Source organism: Pristis pectinata, chromosome 5, assembly GCF_009764475.1.
Source record: "Pristis pectinata isolate sPriPec2 chromosome 5, sPriPec2.1.pri, whole genome shotgun sequence".
NCBI classification, from domain to species: Eukaryota; Metazoa; Chordata; class Chondrichthyes; order Rhinopristiformes; family Pristidae; genus Pristis; species Pristis pectinata.
The window spans coordinates 114906361-114929928 of record NC_067409.1 but is presented as its reverse complement, the minus strand read 5'-3'; the positions used below and the strand labels follow the sequence as shown (position 1 = coordinate 114929928).

Here is a 23568-nt window from a genome sequence, read left to right as displayed (position 1 = left end):
GCTAAAAGGGAAATTCTTACATTAACTGGTGTTTTTCTCTTTTTGCGCCAGTTAGTCGATAGTTTTATTCAATGGTCACCGTATTAATTAGAGCTGCACGGTAACACCACTTCAGCTGCAATCATCAACGGGCTGAGGGAACCAAAATCACGCATATCTTCTTCCTTCAGCTGCAGACTCTCTCCCGTTTCCAAGGCAGCATATTAGTTGCAGATAGCTGGGATAAATTCACCACAGTGTGCATGATTGCACCTGACCCAGAGAATCAGAGGCTGGCAAGTTCCTCTAAAATTTATGCTGTGCTACCTTTGTTAGACAAGAATTGATTTGAGAAAGTGACACTGTAAGCAGTGATACACAGTGTGCATTCCACTGTGCAATAATATTCTGTAACACTGCAGAATTTATGCAGAAAATATGCAGCAATAGTACCTTAAGTTTATGTAAATGTTACTGAAAGGTACAGTGATCAAACGACATTTAACCAGTGGCTGTTATCTTAAGTTGAAAAGCCCACTAGATGCAACATGAACCACTGAGGCTTCAATTTGGTTTAATACCTTACTCTTAATAATAGGAAATGTCTTACACAAAAAGTCATATCACCCAGTAATTCAAATTACCCCATTTCCAATTTAAATTTATTGCATCAAGATATACTCAATAAAATGTTTGCTACATTGCTCTGTGTGGATGCACATGTGTGCATCCATACATAAATGCGTACATTTTAGCACCTGCAACTTCATTGGTATGAGCGATAAAGAGTTCCAATCATTTTGAGAGTAATCACCCAAAACAGGGCAAAACCACAGGTGCTATAGGTTTGAGTGTTTGAAGCAAAAACCTTTCACTAATATTTTTAATGACTAATCAACATTTCAGTGACGGCTAAATTTAATACCTTATGTGAAGCCTTGGTTGGATGGACGATTAATAGAAAATTGCAATGCATCTCAGTACAGAATTACTATTTTCATTGAATGTACAATCTAAATGACGAAGCTTTAAAAAAAATAAAATGCACACCTTCCTTTTCTTCGTGAAACTATGCTTTTCTGTTTTGTTGTCATTAATACAGAAAACTATTCCACTAAAGTTGCGAAAAGTTCTTGCAGAGTTATTTCAAGAAAAATCCTTGCAGATTATTTTCAAATTAACTTTGCAAATTTTACCAAAGTTCTTTCTCCTGTAATAGGTTTCTAGTTTTGCTTGAAATCCAAGACTTTGTCATTTTATTTTCTTTGCACAGTAAAGAATTGTCACCTGGAAAATACACCCAGGATGAACACGGGTAAAGTGCTACATCCTCATTTAAACAGATAGTGAAAGATTTGGACACAACATACTCAAAACCCCTCCAAACTTTCCTGCATCCTCACCACAAAATTCAGCGTCAGAAGTTTACAAAGGAACATCTAAACAAGCCTGATGCATTTTAGAAACAAGTCCTGTGGACTGATGAAGTTAAAATAGAACTTTTTGGCCGCAATGAGCAAAGGTATGTTTGGAGAAAAAAGGGTGCAGAATTTCATGAAAAGAACACCTCTCCAACTGTTAAGCACGGGAGTGGATCGATCATGCGTTGGGCTTGTGTTGCAGCCAGTGGCACGGGGAACAATTCACTGATAGAGGGAAGAATGAATTCAATTAAATACCAGTAAATTCTGGAAGCAAACGTCACACTGTCTGTAAAAAAGCTGAAGATGAAAAGAGGATGGCTTCTACAACAGGATAACGATCCTAAACACACCTTAAAATCCACAATGGACTACCTCAAGAGGCAATCCCACAAACAAGAATTGAAAGCCTCTTAGCTGGCTATAGAAGGCATTTACAAGCTGTGATACTTGCCAAAGGGGGTGTTACTAAGTACTGACCATGCAGGGTGCCCAAACTTTTGCTTCGGGCCCTTTTCCTTTTTTGTTATTTTGAAACTGTAAAAGACAGAAATAAAAAAGTAATCTTGCTTAAAATATTAAAGAAATGTGTCATCTTTAACTTTATGCCTTTTGGAAATCAGGTCATCTTTTACTTGCTTAGCTATTCACAGTAACAGAAATTTTGACCAGGGGAGGCCAAACTTTGCATGCCACTGTATCTCCTGTAACTGATCTTTAAGCATGCAACATATTGTTTACTCTGCAACTATTTACTTATCCAATTGGACAGCTTCTGGATGTAACCATTCTATAGACAGTGCAGAAGGCAGAACATTCAGTTCGCAGCAAATCTGAAAATCTCAACTAGAGCCATTTTCTTCCATCCTGGCTCCTGCAGGGACCCTAGTTCTCCTGGTAACTCTGTCTCCATTGTATTTTCCCCAGAGAGGAGATCTGTAGAATGTCTTCCTTCTTCCTGAACCACCATGGTTCCCCTATATTCTATTGGGCAGAGTCCTTCACCAATTCTCGTCTATTTCCCACACGTCTGCTCTCCCCCTTCTCCTCCTGGAGAGAGCAAGAACAGAGTTCCCACGGTCCTCACTTTCCGGACCATCAGCCTTCACATTCAATGGATCACCCTTCAGAAGTTCTGCCAACTCCAACCAGATCAACATTCCCTTCCCCTCCCTTTCAGTATTTTAAAGGGAATGTTCCTTCATGGCTCCCTGGTCCATTCTTCTATCCCCACCAACGATTCCCCATCTGCCAGTACTCTCCCACACAACCCCAGGAGATACAATACTCCTGATGTGCTGACAAATCTTCTAACACCACACAAAAGACATCTTGCTTAAAGATGTTATGCAGAAAATAAAGGATCACTTGGATCTGAAAGTGTTAGGAATAGCTAAAAGCCACAAACCAGTCAGCATAGCTTTGTGGGTGGGAGGTTGTATCTGACAAACTCTTGGAGTTCTTCAAGGAGGTAACCAAGAGGGTAGATGAGGATAAGGCAGTGGAAGTTGTCTACATGGACTTTAGCAAGGCCTTTGACAAGGTCCCTCACAGCAAGCTAGTCTGGAAGGTTAGATTGCATGGGATCCAGGGGGAGGTAATGGATTAGATTCATAATTGGGTCAGTGCTAGGAAACAGAGGGTGATGGTCAAGGGTTGTTTCTCGGACTGGAGGCCTGTGTCTAGTGGTGTGCCACAGGGGTCGGTGCTGGGACCTTTGTTGTTTGTAATTTGTATAAACTATTTGGATGTGAATGTACAAGGCACGGTTAGTAAGTTTGCAGATGATACTAAAGTAGGTGGAGTTGTAGACAGCGTAGAAGGTTATGAAAAATTACAGGGGCATCTTGATCAGCTGGGTATGTGAGCAAACACAGGCAGATGGGACTAGCTCACTGGGCATTAGTCGGCATGGACAAGTTGGGCCGAAGGGCCTATTTCTTTCGGTAAGATTCTGACTCTACTCAGGCTACAAACCTGTCTAAAGCATACCAGCAAGATCAGTTTAATCAATCAGTTACTATTTTACAAAGACTACCACTTATCACAATCTTCTTAGATTTAAGTACCCAAATATTTGTGTTGTCAAAAGAAAAGCGACATTTCAACAACCTGCAGATCCAAGGTTAAGAGAAGCAACAAAAGTAGTTCTAACTGACTATAGAGAGGAAGACTTCAGAGTTTTGAAGTTCATTCAGAGACTGAGGAATTGGGATTGTTCAGAAATCATGCCACGAGTGATGAACAGATAGATTTTTGTTGATTAATAACCAGAGCATTGACAGACAAAAGGATACTTCTGCAGAATGTTCAGTAATGAGTCATGACACTTACTCTTGCAAGTTGAGCTTCATGCTGTTATTGGAAAGCACCATCAAACTGAGCTCTTACTCTGGTGGGGTTTTACAGATATTGGGGCAAGTGAGGTGCACTGTGCAACACAACGTTCTGTGTGGACAGGGGCCTGTCCTTCTGGGAAACTGTAAAAGCAGCCTGCGAAAACAATCCATTTTGGATAATTTGTTCTGCATTGGTGTTGGCACATTGGTGAAAAGGTACGATGGTATTTTCAAAGACAGCTCTACTGATGCTATGAAGTACACATTCACCTCAGATGTTGGATTTTTACAAACTCAGGACAGTTCAGCGTTCTCAAGAAGAGTCTCAAGTTGAGTAGTGACTGTATCCAATGCTTGTGGAGACTAACCAGAGTGGAAACTAGCTCTGCCAATAGTAGTTATGCCCAAGGGAAACAAAACTGTGCCCATGTGGAAAACACAAACTCACACTAATTAGATGTCAAGCAAACACCTGCCATCTTCATTGCCAAACTTGTACACCGAATTAACAGGATCAAAAAGGTATTTGAACTTTGAACAAATTATGTTTTGCAGTTTCCATATTGGCCTTACATGGAAGCCATATCAGCCACCTCTGAACTCACTAAACTGGAGGGGAAGCAAGTCATCCTTGATCCAGAGGGACTGCTGAAGAAGAGGAATTCACAAAATTGGACCTTGCCCGCGCACAACTGAATGTTGAAGTTAGTCAGTAGTACCTGACCATCAACATGCACTCGTACACAAGGCTACGCTGTGGAATCAAATCTTTGTCCAAGATTCTCCAGGCTACCAGTGATTAAAGAGGAGTGGATCATTGCTTTTGTAACTAATGTGACCTGTTGATCGCTATAGGCTTTAAGAAGAAAACACAATTTTGGTGAATTTTTTTAGATAATTATATGCTTTGTAAAGAAGTAGCAAAGCAAGACATACATCCTTGCAATAGGAAGTAGTGTATCTTGCTAGAGGTTATCACTAATATGCCAAAACATCAAAAATGCAGCAGAGCCAAGGGTGTTCTGATGGAAACTGCAGTCTTTTAATCATGCTTAGTTAATTACATCATTTGTTGAAAAGACACAAAATGGAGATGAAGCAAGGAACAACAAAGTGCAAATGATGGCTGGAGCAAAGGTTAGCAAGTGAAGCTCTCCTTATGCATTGTGATAACATGCAAGAGATGCAATTGGCATCAGATTGATTGGTTGTGGGCTTCAGGAAGGGGAAGTCGGGAGAACACACACCAGTCCTCATTGAGGGGTCAGTGGAAAGGGTGAGCAGCTTCAAGTTCCTGAGCGTCAACATCTCAGAGGATCTATCCTGGGACCAACACATTGATGCAATCATGAAGAAGGCATGCCAGCGGCTCTATCATCCATCACCAAGGACCCTCACCATCCGGGACATGCCCTCTTCTCATTACTACCATTGGGGAGGAGGTACAGGAGCCTGAAGACCCACACTCAACAATTCAGGAACAGCTTCTTCCCCTCCGTCATCAGATGTCTGAACGGTCCATGAACCCATGAACACTACCACGTTATTCCTTTTTTATTGCACTATTTACTTGCTTTTGTAATTTATTGTAAGGTTATGTCCTGCACTGTGCTGCTGCCGCAAAACAATAAATTTCACGTCATACAAGTCAGTGATAATAAACCTGATTCTGATGTATTAGGTTATGACTAAGTACAGTCCTGCTGCATGACACAATGTACAACAGAATCACATCCTCCTTAGACAGAGAGTCAGAGTTGTACAGCACAGAAACAGGCCCTTCGGTCCACTATTTCCATGCTGACCTTTTTTTGGCTTATTTACACTAATACTATTTGCCAGTATTAGGTCTATATCCTTATATGACTTGCCTACTTAAGTGCCTGTCTAAATGTCTCTTAACCACTGTGATTGTACTGACCTTGCCATTTCCTACCGGTGCACGGTAGTGTACTGGTTAGCATAACACTATTACAGCGCCAGCAATCTGAGTTCAATTCTGGCCCATGTCTGTGTGGGTTTCCTCCGGGTGCTCCGGTTTCCTCCCACATTCCAAAGACGTACAGGTTAGGAAGTTGTGGGCATGCTATGTTGGCGCCGGAAGTGTGGCAACACTTGCGGGCTGCCCCCAGAACACTCTGCGCAAAAGATGCATTTCACTGTGTGTTTCGATGTACATGTGACTAATAAAGATATCTTATCTTCCTCTGGCAGCGAGTTCCACATATCAACTACTATGTAAAACAAAACCTTTCCCCTCAAATCCCCTTTAAAAACTGTTGATCTTGCCTTAAGCCTATGCCCTCTTGCTTTCGATACTCCTACCATAGGAAAAAGATTCTGACTATCTACCTATCTGCGCCTCTTTCTACACCTCTACTTGGTCACCCCTCGGCCTCCTTCGCTCCAGGGAAAGCAGGCCCTGCCTACCCAATCTCTGCCCATAACAAATGTCCTCCAGTCCAGTCACCATCCTGGCCAGTCTCCTCTGCATTTTGCAGCATAACCGTATCCAACCAGAGTTGCTCACAATGGTGGCCTAACCAGTCTAACTACTCAAGGTCATGAGAAGCCAGTGCAATTATGCACAAATCAAGATGTAAGCACTTTAAATAACGTGTGGAATGATGGTCAGATTTCCATCGGCTTTTACTGGGCAGTTCCTTTATCCTCATATCGTTCTTAAGCCACTACTTGTGATATTAGGTCACAAAATCAGTAATGCTGATCATGGCAGTACCAAAGATGGACAATTGGTCTGCAGCGGTGCAACCAGACATTTGTGTACTGTAGCCTCAAGCAGACACTGCTGCAATTATCAGATTAGAACCTTTATGTCGAAAGTGAAAAAGGGATCAACATGTTAAATGCAGTTAACAACTTTCCTGTAATTGCATTCGAAATAATAGACTTGGTTCAGCTCAGAAAGACCTAGTGTGGAAATGGGCTTATGAGCAGACACTGAAAGCCGAGGCAGAATCTAACCAATATACAGACACAGAAATGAAACTATTCAACTATCATCACAATGAGTTATCATGTTCTCAAGCTTCTAACCTCTCTGCTAAAGGGAAATAAGTCCTTTCTATCCAAGCCTCTCATACACCTCAACTAAACATCCCCTTATATCTCCTTTGTTCCACAGAAATCATTGCAAGCCAAGACAGCCTTTCCTCAAATATATTCCAACCTTGACAGCATCCTTGTAAATGCCTTCTGCATCCTCTCCAGTGTCATTGCATCCTTCCTGTAATACGGTGACCACAACTACACAAAATACTCCAGCTAAAGCTCAGAATTGCTAATGCAGAAGGTATTCAAGAGAAAACATTGGGGATGATTCTAATGTTAGAGTGTGGGGAGCAGACGTGAAAATCAAAGCTGAAATTTATGTACATAAAAAAAATGTTCAGAATTAGACACTGATGGAACGAAATACTGCCCAAAATGGTAGCTATGATAAACTTCAATGGTAAATTGTCAATCTGACTTGGTAGAAGCAATGGTTTAGAAAGTTCCAAATTTTATTTTGTAAAACACTCACTAGGAATTATTTGAGCATAGAACAGTACTGGACAGGCCATTCGGCCCACGATGTTATGCCAAGCTTGATGCCAATTTATACTAAATGTCCTCCTCCTGTGTATCATCCATATCCTGTTCTCCCTGTGTCTGCATGGGTTTCCTCCGGGTGCTCCGGTTTCCTCCCACATTCCAAAGATGTACGGGTTAGGAAGTTGTGGGCATGCTATGTTGGCGCCAGAAGCGTGGCAACACTTGCGGGCTGCCCCCAGAGCATTCTACGCAAAACGATGTAGTTCACTGTGTGTTTCCATGTACATGTGACTAATAAAGATAACTTATCTTATCTTACATTCATGTGTCTATCTAAAAGCCTCTTAAACTCCACCAAACTGTCTGTTTCCATCACTACCCCTGGTGACCCATTCCAGGCACCCACCACTCTCTGCGTAATAAACTTGCCCCTCACGTCACTTTTAAACTTCCCCCCCCTCCACCCCCCCCACCCCCCCCAACCTTAAAAGCATGTCCTCTGGTGTTTGACATTTCTACCCTGGGGAACAGATCCTGAGTGTCGTTTGGCTGAACATGAAATAATAGAAGTGAGAAATACCAGGGTGTAGTGCAATACAAAGTGCTGTTACAGTTTGGTTCAGCGGATTGGCAGAGAGAAAAAGGCAAATATTCCTACAGTATAGACTTAAAGACAAAGCAACATCACCAATGAGAGAAACAAAGGACCGCAGATGCTGGAATCCAGATGAAAAACACGATGATGCTGGAGGAACTCAGCAGGCCAGGCAGCATCCGTGGAGAAAAGCAGGCGGTCAACGTTTCGGGTCAGGACCCTTCTTCAGGACTGAAGATAGGAAAAGGGGACGCCCAATATATAGGAGGGAAAAGCAGAGCAGTGATAGGTGGACAAAAGAGGGGAGGCGGGGTGGGCACAGGGTGGTGATAGGTAGATGCAGGTAAGAGTTAGTGACAGGCAGGTGCGGGGGAGGAGGGGAGAGCAGATCCACCGGGGGATGGGTCAAAGGAAAGGAAAAAAACTTGAAAAAAAAGAGGCTAGGAAAGGGAAGAAGCGAAGAAGCATGGTGGGGGGGGGGGGGGGGTTGTGGGGAAAGGGGTGGGGCTTACTTAAAGTGGGAGAATTCAATGTTCATGCCGTTAGGCTGCAAGTTTGTCTCTTCAGTTTGCGCTTGGAATTCTCCTGGCAGTGGAGGAGGCCGAGGACTGACATCTCAGTGATAGTGTGGGAGGAGGAGTTGAAGTGACCGGCAACGGGGAGATGCAGATCGTGGTCACGGACAGAGAGCAGGTGTTCTAGTCTGCATTTACCAACCTTGGAAATATGATAGTTACTCAACTGGTATATCTAGAAAGAAGGACCAGTTCACCTTAGCCCTGTACTTGTAACTACTGTATCAGGAATCCTTAGCCCATATAAGGAAAGAAAATAACATAAATTGGAATCCCATGATAAAGCACAAGACTATAGTTTCGTCAAACAGAACAGACAGAAGAAATCTTCTCCATTGATTATTTATATTTTTTAAAATTTGTTGGCATTAATAATTAACTCAAAGGATACATTGTCATCTGCTATTCATGCAGCACAAGATAGACAAAGTAATTTCCATCACATTTCACTTCTGCTTCTTTATAGAACTTGCACAGACATCAACGTGAAGACTGCATTAAGGTCTTCAGTCCCATCAATGCTATTGCTCCCACTGCATAGAATGTACATTTAACTGAAAACTCATTGAAGTATCTGCAGTACCTGACAGGTGGCACTGTGATGGGGCTTCACAAGGTTAGAGGTACTTGTTCTACAATAATGGCACTTTCTGCAGAACATAGCGATCTGACTATTGGATAATGGAATTAGACAAAAAGGATTAATTACTTAAGACCAATTTCCCACATTATCGAGAGTAAAGCTTACCAGTAAAGCACAGATTTAAAAATTAAATATTTCTATCTAACTGCACAAAAACTAAAGGTCAAGAATGTTAGAACAGTGTTTCTGGTTCCAACTTTAAAAAACATTGTTAGGAGATATGGAGTTAATATCAAGATACATGGAGATGATGACAATTGGGCTAATTATCCTTGTCAACTCAAGGGAAAACATTTCTTAACTATTCTGTCTAGCTAAAGAGTTTCCTCAAAAAAGTATATTTGCAGACTATTACCAAGGCATGTCATGGCCCAGAATTCTGTTAATCAGATTGCACGATTCTACAAATAGAGAACTTATGAGTGATTGCTCATAGACATTTTCAGCAAACCATACTGGTGAGATAAATTCATCAGATGAGATTTGCACGCAACACTAATTTGCCTTGCCATAGTGTTTTAAATGTGAAATAAGTACATTTCACAACCTCAGAACATTTCAGAACACCAGACCCAATGAATTACCTTTGAAGTATAGTCATTGTAGTAATATGGTGAAACAGTGTTGTCAAGTTGAACACAGCAAGATCCCATAAATGGTGATGAGGGAACAATCTAACTGCTTTGATAATGAAGTCTGAGGCACAATTCTAAAGTAATAAAAGTCTCAGACCAATTCATAGTGTAAAAAACGGAACACCAAGTACTGGCAAATTAGGTGACAGACCAAAAGTGTGGACAATGGGGCAGGCTGTGCTGTCGGTTAGAAATAGAATGCATTCTTACAGCAAATTGTTTAGAAGGCATTTTACATTGTGGTTCAAGGCAGCTGACAGGAACCGGGTCAAAGCTGGAAGCTCAGATGATATATATTGGTAACTGGACTGGGTGAAGCTTTAGAGACAGGAAAGTCCAAGGCTACACGTAACCTAGTGGATGAAGAGTGAGGCTTGCAATTAACTGTTTTCAACACCAGAGCCAGTGGTCGCAGGAATCTAGAGTGGGGCCGAATATGAGCTGCGAAGTTTGAGATGAGATTGCAGTTAATGCAGAGTGGAAGTCAGATATTGGCAAACATCACAAGAATGAGGGTTGGAATGAATGAGGGAGAGACAGCTTTGCTTCAGGAGGGGTACACAGGTGATCACGACTGGAGCAGAAAGACCACACTAGGTGCCAAATGGTTGGTGTCAATCAATGAGATGAGAACAAGATGAAGGAACTTGCACTTCAAGTAACATTAAGCTTCTAACACAAGAAATTCTGCAGATGCTGGAATCTGGAGCAATACACAAAAAGTGCTGGAGGAACTCAGCAGGTCAGGCAGCATCTGCGGAGGGAAATAAACAGTCGACGTTTTGGGCTGAGACCCTTCATCAGGACTGGAAAGGAAGAGGGCAGAAATCAGAATAAGAAGGTGGGGGGGGCTTCTGATGTTGCAAATGCCAAATTCTAGTGGAATTTATGATGATTTTTCAGTTCTAGCACTCTGATAGTTTGCTTTAATAATGTGATATTTTATTAATAATATGGATGAACAAGTAACATACATGTTTATATTAAATCCAGTTACAGTTAGATACTGGGCCAAGTTGTTCACCTCTGGATAACAGTTTCATAGAGAACCACTGGCCAAATCCTCCGCAAGAGTCAGCTCATCTCTGACTGCGATGCCTGTTCTCTAAAACAGAGGTCAGAGGTGTGGTGGTGATCAGACCCAGTGCATTGGGCCCCTTAAAACATTTTCAAGTTTTAGTGAGATGGCCTCTCATTCTTCTAGACAGTACAGACTTGTCACTGAACGCTCTAACAAACTTCTACACACATACAGTTGGAAGTATCCTGGTCTGGTACAGCAATTCGAATGCACAGGAATACAAGAAGCTGCAGAGAGCAGTGGACTCTGCCCAATATGTCATGGGCACATCCCTCCCCACCATAGGAGTACCTACAGGAGGCACTACATCAAGATGGCAACATCCATCATCAAAGATCCCCATCATCCGGGCCATGCCATCTTCTCGCAGCTACCATTGGGCAGGAGATACAGAAGCCTGAAGTCTCACACCACCAGGTTCAAGAACAGCTACTTCCCTTCAACCATTCGGTTCTTCAACCAACTGGCAAAACCCTAATCACTACAGTTAAGCAACACTATGACCACTTTGCACTAAAATTAGAATTTTTGTTCTAATTGTGTTCTTTCTCGTAAAAATTGTGTAAAATTTATGTTTAATTTCTGTTTTTCTTGTGAATGCTGCTTATCTGATACTGTGTGCCTGTGATGCTGCTGCAAGTAAGTTTTTCATTGCACCTGTGCACACATGGACTTGGGCAGGTGACAATAAGCTCCACTATAGACTGAGTCTGCTTTCAACTCTCCTCATAAACCCACCACACTGAGAACCTATGGTCCTACGTTTATCCAGGACTTTTTGTGTCTTCTGTGAAGACAAGTTAAACATGCACCAGTACTTTAACAAGTACTTAAAAAATAAAAACAACAAATGATTAAACCAATTGTAATTATCAAAGACTATTTGAACTACTATTTTTAAAATGTCTCTGATCATCTTCACCTTCAAGGGCATCTTTGGTGGGCAGCAGGACCACCACAAGAGTCCTGGTCGCTGCCTGTGACTTTGCAGGAGGACATGGTTTTGGAGGATGAGCTCATTCGACCCTCGGGCAGTCAGTGGGGGTGGTCGGGGACAGTGAGTTGGCAGTACAATGTAGCCCATCAGTTTAAGTTAACTGCAATTAGATATCCCATGCACAGGTTCACTTCAATATTTCTCACTGTTTGAAAAACATTTTTTTGCTTTATTATTTTTTTGTTAAACTCCCAATTTCATGTGATCTCAGGCAAGATGCTTTAGCTGTTTCAAGTCGCTCTGGGTACATATTCCTGATAGTTATCTGCCGACTTCCATTGAAAACTGTCTACGTGAATATCCAGCTTGGTTACAAGCCATTATACCATTATCTTATATCTGACACATAGTGCAAGCTTACACCCAGGGAATGGGTACCTGGATAAAACACTGGAGTACAAATGGCACTCAGGAACTGCCTCTCAGGAAGAAGATCAAGGAAGAAGATAATAAAGGAACATTTATCCCTTTTCACAACAACTATACTTGTTCTTGATAAAAGAAATATAACTTTCAGTAATTCCCCTTTAACTACTATCAACATTACTACCAAACTCGGCTTATTTTCTATAGTTGTTCATGTTAGAAATAGCAATCCATTGATTCAAATGGGTTCACTATCCTCAAAGAAATTTTTGAGGTAACAGACAGAATGCAGTGGATGTGCTTTACATGAATACCTCTGTGTATAACATGGAAAGCTAATAAACAAGATGAAGATATGTGAAATTAGAGACAGAAAAGCATGCTGGATTTAAAATGCAGTTTAAAGGGATAATATTTTATCAGGGTAATTAGATGTAGATTGTGGTTTCACACAAAGTCCACTTCTGAGGACTTTTTGCTGTGTAGAATGATATTTTCAGATATACATATGAAGGAAATGAGGCCGAAGTTTACAGATTATATCAAAGAAAGAAATGTAAGTAATTCTGTGGAAGATGAAAGGAAGCTCAAAGTGATATTGCTAATTTTGTTAAGCCACTATCAAATAGCAAATGGAATTTAATGTAAATACACAAGAGGTACATTTTGTTTAAAAGAACAACAGCAGTATTTATTTTGTAAATACATGCAGACACGCTGTTGTAAAACAGCAGAGGGATTTGAAAGCATTGTTCTATACAACATCAAGAAAACCTTTAGTTTGATGGAAGTATGAAAAAAAGTAGTTTTTAAAATCACAGGAGTTAGAAGAATGGAAAGATCAAGTTGTCAGAAAAGCTCGTAGTCCATTCAAGTACTGGGTGGAGTACTGTGTTGCACAATCGAGGAAAGATTCTGAAGCTTTTGAGACAGTACAACACAGATCCTCTAGGATATCAGAGCAGATATAAATAAAGAGCCCAGTAGATTGGGAGACCAATTCACAGAAACAAAGGAATACAAATATAAAGCAGCCAGCGTAATCAAAGACCCCACCCACCCCCGACATTCTCTCTTCTCCCCCCTCCCATCGGGCAGAAGATACAAAAGCCTGAAAGCACGTACCACCAGGCTCAAGGTCAGCTTCTACCCCACTCTTATAAGATGATTGAACAGTCCTCTAGTATGATAAGGTGGACTCTTGACCTCACAATCTACCTCGTTATGACATTGCACCTTATTGTCTGCCTGCACTGCACTTTCTCTGTAACTGTAACACTTTATTCTGCATTCTGTTATTGTTTTCCCTTGTACTACCTCAATGCACTGTTGTAATGAATTGATCTGTATGGATGGTGTGCAAGACAAGTTTTTCACTGTACCTCAGTTCATGTGACAATAATAAACTAATTTACCAAAGTATATGGATACAAAAATAAATTTTCCGAGGGATATCAGGAAGGAATCACAAAGGGATTCAATAAACATTTAAGAAAAAATACAGCAGTAAAAGGAAATGTTGATGCTTTAAAGAAAGTGGCTCACTGGTTGGAGGAATACCATATTTCAGGGAGGAGAAAATGCAAAAAATGTAAAAGGGAACCTAAAAGTAAGTCAAAGGGAGGATTTAGTTTAAGATGCATTGACTATCATGTTCTAAAGTTCAAAGTAACTGTGTCTTTAGATTGGATAAGTGTAAATACAATTCCATTATTCAAGAAGGAAACAGAAACCAGTTTAACACGAGTATGGGATTGATATTTTAATTCATTATCAGAGGCAGATTGGTGGATCACTTGGATAAGTATCAGTTAATCAAGGGGACCAAGTATGGATGTTGGTCATGTCTGGTTAACCAAGTTCATTTTTCATTACCATAGACTGGCAAACACACCTTGCAACGAACACTCACATGAGTTAAGGAAATAAAATCCTTGGCCAATCCAGATCTGGAATGGACATTAGAACTCTGGATATACATATTGGCTTTGGAAGAGGAATGGTACTAGCTCAATGATACCAGGACCTAAAGAAACTGAGGCTGCAGAAATGAGTTGGTTCTCTCCTGCACTTAGAAAGTTGAGAGGAGATGTAATCAAAGTATATGTGATTAAGAAGTCCAATTAAAGGAAGAAATTCAGTAAAGGTAGAAAAACTATTTTCTTTGATAGGAAATCCAAACACAAAGGAATGGAATCTCAAATATACGAATAAGACATTTTGGAATGGATTAGGAACTACCTTTCACACAAAGCTTGGAATAAATCTGGAACTCGTTCCTCAAAAATAACTGACAAAACATCAATCAAAACATTCAAGATTAAGCTTGATGGATTTTTTTAAGGAATATGGAAACAAGGTGTACAAGTATAATTAAAGTGCAGATTGGCCACGATCTAACTGAATGTTGGAACTTGCTTAAATTGTTGAATAACCCATTCATGTTCTTGTCTTCAGATATCAACCATGGATAATAACAAGAATGTCCACATCAGCAAAACCATTTACCATAAACAAAGAAAGTATCAAAGAAAACCGCCCTGACGAGCTCCATCTCAATACAATATTTACTGGAGAAATTAACGACTCTGACATGGAAGTGGGTTCACCCACATAACTTCACATCAAGCTTCGAGCACTGGTTGCTACAACTTAATATTTGCAACGTCAGCTGGACCCTTTGGTAATCTGTGTTTTGTAATTAATTACAGATAATCATTATTCTATATACAATAATTTGTATTTAATAAGATTTGAAACCATACCATACTCAACAAGTTTTAAAAGATAAATATCATCCAAAACTATTTTAGACATAAAAGTGGTCTAAGCATTATGAAGACCTAAAATGAGTTTGTTCTGGAGGCATTCATTATGCAGGGTAAAAAAAATACTGGAATCATCTAACAACACAACTACCTTTATTGTTGCAGCCTAAAAAGCTAGAAATAGCTTGGTTTCCCTTTGATAATATGTCCCTTTATTCTCCCCCCCTTGATCCATGCAGCATTTACGATGTAGCTCTGACTTTGTCCCTTTTTCCTGGGGTGTTGATAGAGGTGAGATACCAGCTCAGAACCTGGCAATGGCCATTGGTTAGCTCAGAGGTGGGATCTGTGCATAGAGAAACATCTAATATTGATGAGAAGTAGTGGTGCAATCTTCCCAAAAGACAAGGTCTCACACAAGATGTGCTGGAGAATACCAAGATGTGGTCTTTAAGCGAGCATCCTACAGAAAGCAGCTACAGCATACTTACAATAACATTTCAGGTGTATTTGCAGGTGAGCTTACTACTCTGCCTGCCATGTTAAGGAGTCTTCTAGAATGTCTGAAGCTATTCTGAACATGTTTAATTACTGTTTAACTTTGGTTGCAATGCAAGTAATGATTCAGCGATACATGCTTATTATTTTCATAACTCAAGGAAAAGAGGCTGGTGTTTCCATTTTAACCAAAGTAAATAGTGTGCATTGATTTACATTGAATGTGAACAGTGCTGAAGTCAGTCACAAAGTAGAGACCAAACTATATTAGAAATGGTATGTATCTGAACAATTTCTCTTTAAATATATCTGCTTAATGAATTATGAATTATAAAATCACTTAGTACTCTTCAACAACCTTTGACTTTTTTAGTCAAAAGTTAGATCACTTTTTAATGATGGTCAATGTTTACTAACAGATTATTTCATATTAAAGATTTAGATACCTGTAAATATCAGGATAATTTGATATATTCAATATATACAACAGATTTTTGCAATATGCCATATGTTTTATTTCTTAATAATAAATGATGAAACATCGGGTACTAAGACAGCAGGTTTTTAAACTGTAGAAACGTGATCTCTTTTAAACTCAATTCAAGTCACTAAAAACGAAACGAGAAACCTGGATCCACAGTTCTCCCATGAACTCCTAGCCATAAAATTAACAAGAATTTATTTCTGTTAATGATAAAATATAACTTATTAAATCTCAATTGTGTATATTGTAGTAAATTATATTCTTAAAAGATAATTAAAGATGACAGATTATTTTCTATCATAAGGTATTTGCAGATTTCGCAATCAACAAGTAATTTCAGTTGTTTGGAACATAATTTGTATGAATAAAGGGCCTGTGCTCATAATAATTCACTGATAAAGTCATTAATATGTGGCCTTCACATGCATATTGAAAGATGCATTGAAAAATACCTGGGTTATAAGATACTGGGGTCAAGTACAATACTTCAGCAGAGGATATTAAAATGTATTACACAAGCATTAAATATCTCACAATTACTGCAGTTCACAGAAATATCTTTGTCACTCGCTTTCCTTTGGCATCACTGCCCCTCTTTGCACTTTAATCTGCCATCTGTTTCTCAGCACGTCTCCCAAGCACTCTTCCTGTTTTCCTCCATCTCACTTTTCACTCTTTCTGCACATTTCCCACTGGCCGCCCCGTTTTTATTCAGTATGCCTCATCATTTCTGGGTAGCTCTCAGATGGCTCCTTCCCTCCCCCACGCATGTACTAATGCACCTCACTTGCTGTCTCTTTCTGCATCTTCCATTCTTTCTGTTTGACACAAACCAACCAGCCCTCTCCCATCTCTGTAAACTACTTCCAAATTCTCAATCACTCCAACACTGGCTTCCTTGTGCCTTCTGTCCTCTACACACCAACAATGATGGCCATTAGCAATCTGGACAGCATGCTCAGTTCCTCTCTAAACCACCCAATCTATCACTGCAGTTTAAAGATCTCACTTAAGACCCAACTTTGACAAACACTGCATCTAAATATTTCTCCAGCACTGCACGTCTTTCTTTGGTTTCTCCGCCATTAAGCACCTCAGGCATTTGTCCAGGTTAAGAGCAAGCTGCACCCTGGAAGGGCAGGAAAACATTGTTGTGAAATATCTGTCCTGCTGTAGCTTTGCAACATTTATTTTGGATGCTCAGTGGATAAGTGTGGTATTTTCAACATCCAATTCAGTGTTCCAGGCCAGATATAGATTGACATTCCTTGTACCATGTCCAACTGAAGTGAAACTTGTTCTCCAGAAAGAGTCCCTCTATGGCACAGCATGAATGTTCCATTTCCTAATCAGGTATCCTCATGTGTGTGAGATTACCATTATAATAATTGTGTTCAGACTATAAAATAATAGAAATGTAGAAGTTTACTAGCATCTAGAAAGAGAAAAGAGATTCAATTTCAAATGCAGATTCATTATCAGGGGTCTGACACACTAGACCAAAATATTAAATGATATTTGTTCATTGCAAGTGCTGTTGGGTCTCTTGCAACCATCTGACATCACCTGTTTTTATTTCAGGTGGGCAATCCATTTTGCTTCATTTGATCTCCAATAATTTAATGCCAACTATTTATCTTCCATATTAAATTGCTTGTGGTCCAAAAGAAATAAACAGCTCATTACATCCCAGAACTGCGAAACAATCAACTTGGAGCCAACGCTTCACAGTTCAGCAAGTGACTTTTATTGTGATAGAGCACATCACAACGTCCTTAGACTCACAATGCTAACCTGACTACACTCAAGTAGTCGAAGATTTGAACTTTGAAATCCTCTGGAGCTGCAACATCAAGCAGAATGTCAATCTACACTGCCGAGATGTGTCAACCAGAGCTCAGTGGTGGTTATGGAGCTGGTGGGATAACGGATCTGTTTCAGTCCTGGACGAGTAACTCCGCTGCTCTTTTTCATTACTTCTCATTGGAATTCTGAGTCAGAAAGTTGTAGTTTGAGCTTTAAAACAACTCAGGCAGTGCTGCACTGTTGGATCTGATACTAAACCAAAACCCAACTGCTTTCGGGTGGCCCTCTGGATCCCAATGAACAATCTTGAGAAGGAGCAGTGGAGTTTAGAGTCACACAGCACCAAAACAGGTCCTCATCCCACAGCAAACACTGCAGGAACTCAGCGGGTCAGGCAGCATCTGTGGAGGGATATGGACAGTCGGTGTTTCAGGCCGAGACCCCTCATCGGGACTGTGTCTCCCTTTGTCCACAACCATTGTGTACCCAAGTATTCTAATCCCAGTTACCAGCAGTTATCCAGGCTATTTATTTACAAATGTGAAAATACGAGTTTCTCCTGCCTGGGCTTGGACATTAAAAGTGTTTAGGAATTAACTTCTGCTTTGGCAGTGCAAAAGTCAAACCTGAAAATTGCAGAACAATCAGTATTTAGTGTTAACTTGTGGTTTTCTTTTAGGAGAAATAACAAAAAAAATCTGAGAAAGGAAGTATGCTTTGAAACTCAGAATAAATGATGACGAAACAGGGGATCTGACACTTGCAACGAAATGAGACATTACAATAAAAGGCACTTAATATGAAGAATCAGATGCTTTTACTCACTGGCCTGCCCCAAAAAGGTTATCTGCAATCAAACTGGAAACTCACATTACCGAGTGAAAATGAAAACTTCCATTCTAAGGTGGCTCATGCAATCAAATTAAAATCCAAATGTGCATTCAACAGACTACTCTGCAGCTGTATGCAAATTACATTAAACCAGGGAAAAAACGCCAGTTGAAGTTCTCCCTTACAGTAAGAATTAAAAGGAAAAAGAACTGCAGTCATCCGTGAACACGCACGATATGTTTCCAATAAAAGAATGTTGTGAGAAAGTACACTCAAATCACAAGAGTCACCTAAAATTAGGACTTTCAGGGAAATTCCCTAAATAGATGCATCAGCCTCAAATAATTGTGTCATTGGCAGTGCATCTGTCCTCTGTAATGTCCCCTTTGCAGGACCACGGGAGTGGCACCGAACATCGGCGGGGACGCGACAATGCCGCCGACACCAGGGCACTCCGAGCGCGGCGCGGACGCAGTAGAAGCAACGAAGCAACGCGGACGGGAAAGGGAGAAGCGGCGCCTTCCCGCTCACTTCTCGCGCTAATGACGCGAGAACTACAACAACCCCCTAACGCAAGAATTTCCGATGTCCACGGCCGTCCCCCACCCACCGCCTGCTCCTCTACACCAGATGCAGTTAGAAGTTCAGGGCCAGCCAGTCTGCAGCGAAGTCACCCCCATCTGATGTCAGAAACTTGCTGCAGTTTCACCTAATTTGCACAAAACCTTCGCCCTGTGACAGCATCCGTTTTATGTTTCACGGGCGCTCACTCCTGTTGAAGTGGCGCGGTCGGGAGGGATAAATTTGGAGCCGGTCACCAATTTACAAAGTTTATTTTTCTTTCCCGTGGGTGGTGGGAGAGATGCACAGCCTGTGAGGTAGAAATGAGAAGTATGAGAAGTGTAGAAATATCCAAACGGTCCCAATTAGACAAAGCTATATACGTCTCTCCCAAAATAAAATGCTGCACACAAACTTTTTAGTGGTTTTAATTGACAGCAAATCAATAAAAAGCAAAAGAGCAAATCGTTCCCCGTTACTGTTTTAAGAAGTGGGAAAACTCGTCCACCCGACCACATGATGAGGTATTGTTGCTCCAGGGTTCACCTGGACAGTGAATGATGCAGTGCCCCGCTCCATGACCTATCGCTGGCTCAAGTGTTTTAAATAAGGCAGTCGTCACTCGACTATGAAGACGGTGCTTGCGCGCTTCCTAGTTTCTCTGGTGCAATTTCAATGCGTGAGTGCCGCCTACTGCAGAGGAAGTGCCGCGTTTCTGTGGGTGGATCTGTTGAAGGGGCTGGTGTTTTCGTACCTGACGGACCGCCCCCCACAGCAATTTTTTCACCGGTCTGACAATTTACCAATCTCAGTTCTGACCCGTACCTAATTCCAGTCTAATCGAACGAGTCCACTCTAAGCATTTCGTGAGTTGCATTCACCTACACAAGCCAACAATTCTGCAGGGAGCTGGGGGCACTTTGCCATTAACTTCCACACACGGGGCAGAGGCTAACGATTCCATGTCAGCTCCTCTCTGCAGGTTTGCACCATTGTTTCTGGTTTTGGACCGGAGGGGGGGGGGGGGGGGGGGGGTCAGTTATCCCTGGGAGAGGGAGGTAGAAGTGAGTGAGCTGTGCTTTCCTCTCACCTGACCACGTTGGGATGCTCGAACGACTCGAGTTGTCTGAGCACGGCAACCTCCCGGATGGTAGACAGAGGCATCCCCTCCTCGCCCGTTTGCACTCGCACTTTCTTCAGAGCCACGAAGCGACCTTCGTTCTTCCTGTCTCTGGCCTTGTAGACCTTGCCGTACGCCCCCTCCCCGATCTCGGCCACCGGCTCATAGCGCTCCGAGAAACTGCCCTCCTTGGCGTCCATGGCGGAGCCCCTCGCTGTCTGACACACAGGGACGGGAACCACCGGGCTGGGTCTCCGCACTGGTCACATCTGGAGAGCAAAGCGTCGGGGGGAAACAGAAAGCACGTTTAGCAAAGTCCATAGGAGCAGAGATAACGAAAGTGTTGTGGTTAGTCGCTAACGAGGGGCTGCAGCGGAGGGAAGGCGCTCAGCGTCAGAGCTGACAGGGGACGTGAATAGTTCCGCTGTGGGAGCGGCAGTGGACCAGGGGGAGTCGGCGGCGCGGACCCACAGCAGGCGGCAGCGCCCGCCGGCCGGCCCGGTGGGGGGGGGGGGGGGCGGTCTGTCCCGGGGGCAGGGAGGGGGGTGTCTGCAACCGGGGGTCCTAGGCTGAGGGTGTCCGCTCCCGGGCCGGGGGGTGGGGGTCCCAGGCTGGGGGTGTCCGCTCTCAGGGGTCCCAGGCTGGGAGTGTCCTCTCCCGGGAGTGGGGGTCCCAGGCTGGGGTTGTCCGATCCCGGGTGGGTGTCCCAGGCTGGGGGTGTCCTCTCCCGGGAGTGGGGGTCCCAGGCTGGGGGTGTCCGATCCCAGGTGGGGGTCCCAGGCTGGGGGTGTCCGATCCCGGGTGGGTGTCCCAGGCTGGGGGTGTCCGATCCCGGGTGGGGGTCCCAGGCTGGGGGTGTCCGATCCCGGGTGGGGGTCCCAGGCTGGGGGTGTCCGATCCCAGGTGGGGGTCCCAGGCTGGGGGTGTCCGATCCCGGGTGGGTGTCCCAGGCTGGGGGTGTCCGATCCCGGGTGGGGGTCCCATGCTGGGGGGTGTCCGCTCCGGGTCTCCGCTGCTGCTCCGTCGGCCGGCCCTGTCTGCACCCCTGCAGCGTTACAAAGCCTGCGCACCCGCCCGTCCTGCACACGTGCTTCAGTGAAAATACTGAACATTTAACAAGCAGCGAGACCGCCGCCGGTTTAAACCCCCGGGCGGTGGGGCTTTTCATTGAAGACCCCCACCCCTCTCATCATCCCACAGCGCGGGTGGTGTGTGGGGAGGCTCTGGGGCAGGGACCCCCGGGACTAGGGAGCTCGGCTGTACAAGCCCCCGGGGGCTGCACGCAGCCTGTCCCCGGGACACGGCCGGGCCGGGCCGGCAATGAGCTCCGGCAGCGGGGAACTGCCACCAGGGGCGGTTTAACGGGCTCCGGGTCTCCGCTTCCCAAACTCCACGCAGCATCAACATCAGCGGAAAGGTTGCAGACTTACTGAGGCAGGACCCTTCACCTGACCGTGCAGACACACACACACATAGATTCAAAGTTGACCGCTGCTTCCCCTGATTAAACACGTCAGACTGAAGCTTAATGTCCGTTCAAAAGCCCAGTCGACAGCTTAATGTGAGGCACGCAGCCCTCGTCCGCTGCGCACTGGGGCCACACAGGTAGACCCTCTGCAGCGTGAGAATGGGGACATGTCGGGTGGTGGTAGGGAGGGGGAGGGGAGAGGGGGAGGAGGGGATGGGGAGGAGGGGAAGGGAGGGGAGGGGAGAGGGGGAGGAGGGGATGGGGAGAGGGGGAGGAGGGGATGGGGAGAGGAGGGGAGGGGAGAGGGGGAGGAGGGGATGGGGAGGAGGGGATGGTAGGAGGGGAGGGGAGAGGAGAGGGGGAGGAGGGGATGGGGAGGAGGGGATGGTAGGAGGGGAGGGGAGGGGAGGGGAGAGGAGGGGAGAGGGGAAGGGAGGGGAGGGGAAGGGAGGGGAGGGGAGGGGCTGCTGGTCCCAACTCGTGCCAAGAGAAAAGAACACGGGAGGCCCGCAGAATGCAGACCTCGCTAGCCAAATGTGAGGTCCTGTTCGCCGAGCAACATGTGTGTGGAAGCCTGGCCGTGAGGTTCCCCTGCACTTTTCCTCCCTAACCCTTTGGCTCCTGTCTCTTTCATGCCGAGGACTGTGTCCCCTCCGCCACAACCCTTGTCAGGGGGAGAGAGAGAGTGAAGAGCAGCCGCTGTGTCTTTCCTTTCCCACGACGCCTGAATGTGACCCTCCTTCAGCAGCTGACACCGAGCAGCAACATTTCCGCATTCCGTTCAACAACAAAGGCGAAAGCCGCCCGGCCTTTTCCCAAATCACTCACATTCTCCCTGTCTCTCAGCTCAGTCAACCTTTCCTTTCCCACTGTCAACTTCCAGCAGACGAGTGAAAAAGAAACTTAAGACTACAGAACGGAAGATAAGCTTCCTTCCACCAACCCATCCCCTCCCCCTCCTCCTCCTCCTCCTCCCTCCTCCCTCCTCCTCCCCCTCCCTCTCCCTCCTCCTCCCCGCCGCCACCAACCACCGACACACTTTCTCCGCATTTAAAAAACACTTTAAAATCCAACTCAGCTTCCTGGATCCCAAAATGTTAACAGTTCAGCCCACTTAAAACTTCTGGAAAACTTAAAGTTCCAGACTTGGCGACTGCCCGGCTGGATTCCGACCTTGGTCGTTTTACACGCTCCCAAAGTGTTGGAATTCAGTAGATAATGCAATCAGCCTTGGTCGTGAACTTGCGAAGTATAACGCGACTCACAATCAAAAATACTAACAGTGGCGGAGAGCGCGCCTCTCACATGCTGCTGCCTCTAGTTCATGGTGTCCCTTCCACACCGCCAGCCACTACGCCAAGTCCTTGAGGGAGATTTTGCCCCTTTGCCCTCGAAAGTGATGTGAAAGTAACTGGTTTACAACCCGCGCGAACGATCGGTAACAAAAGGGACAGGACTGAGCCTACGGACACCACGCTTCACTCTCTCCAAAACAACACGTCCAGAGAGCCTGTCATGAAATACCTCGTTTACCCAGAATACTTAAAGGGAAATAGACCACGTTTCTGAATACCAGCCGTTATATGTGATAAAACTCGGGGGAAGAAAGTCTGAGCGTTTTTTTTACTGAACTCCAGCTCTGTGCCATTCACTACTCGTTTTTCGCGAACATTCATATCTCTGGGACTATTGAGGCCAAACTGCACTCATCAAGTGTGACCAGAGCGGGGTAAAACATCAGTACCTGCACTGAAAACCGACAACCAGATCCGTTCCAGGAAACGTGAATCGGTTTGTTTCTCCGAAAAAACATCAAAGATTACTCATTCGTGTGTCATGATGATTT

At 43.8% G+C, this 23568-nt stretch overlaps 1 protein-coding gene across 1 annotated transcript in view; it reads right to left on the bottom strand.

Annotated features, from left to right (window-relative positions):
- cdk6 (cyclin-dependent kinase 6) overlaps window positions 1-23170 on the bottom strand; it is a 168044-nt gene extending 144874 nt beyond the window's left edge. The window contains 2 exon segments of the mRNA XM_052015604.1: window positions 20225-20523; window positions 23004-23170. Coding sequence (XP_051871564.1) covers window positions 20225-20454 — 230 coding nt within the window. The 5' untranslated portion in view covers window positions 20455-20523; window positions 23004-23170.
- Between the last annotated feature and the right edge of the window lie 398 nt (window positions 23171-23568).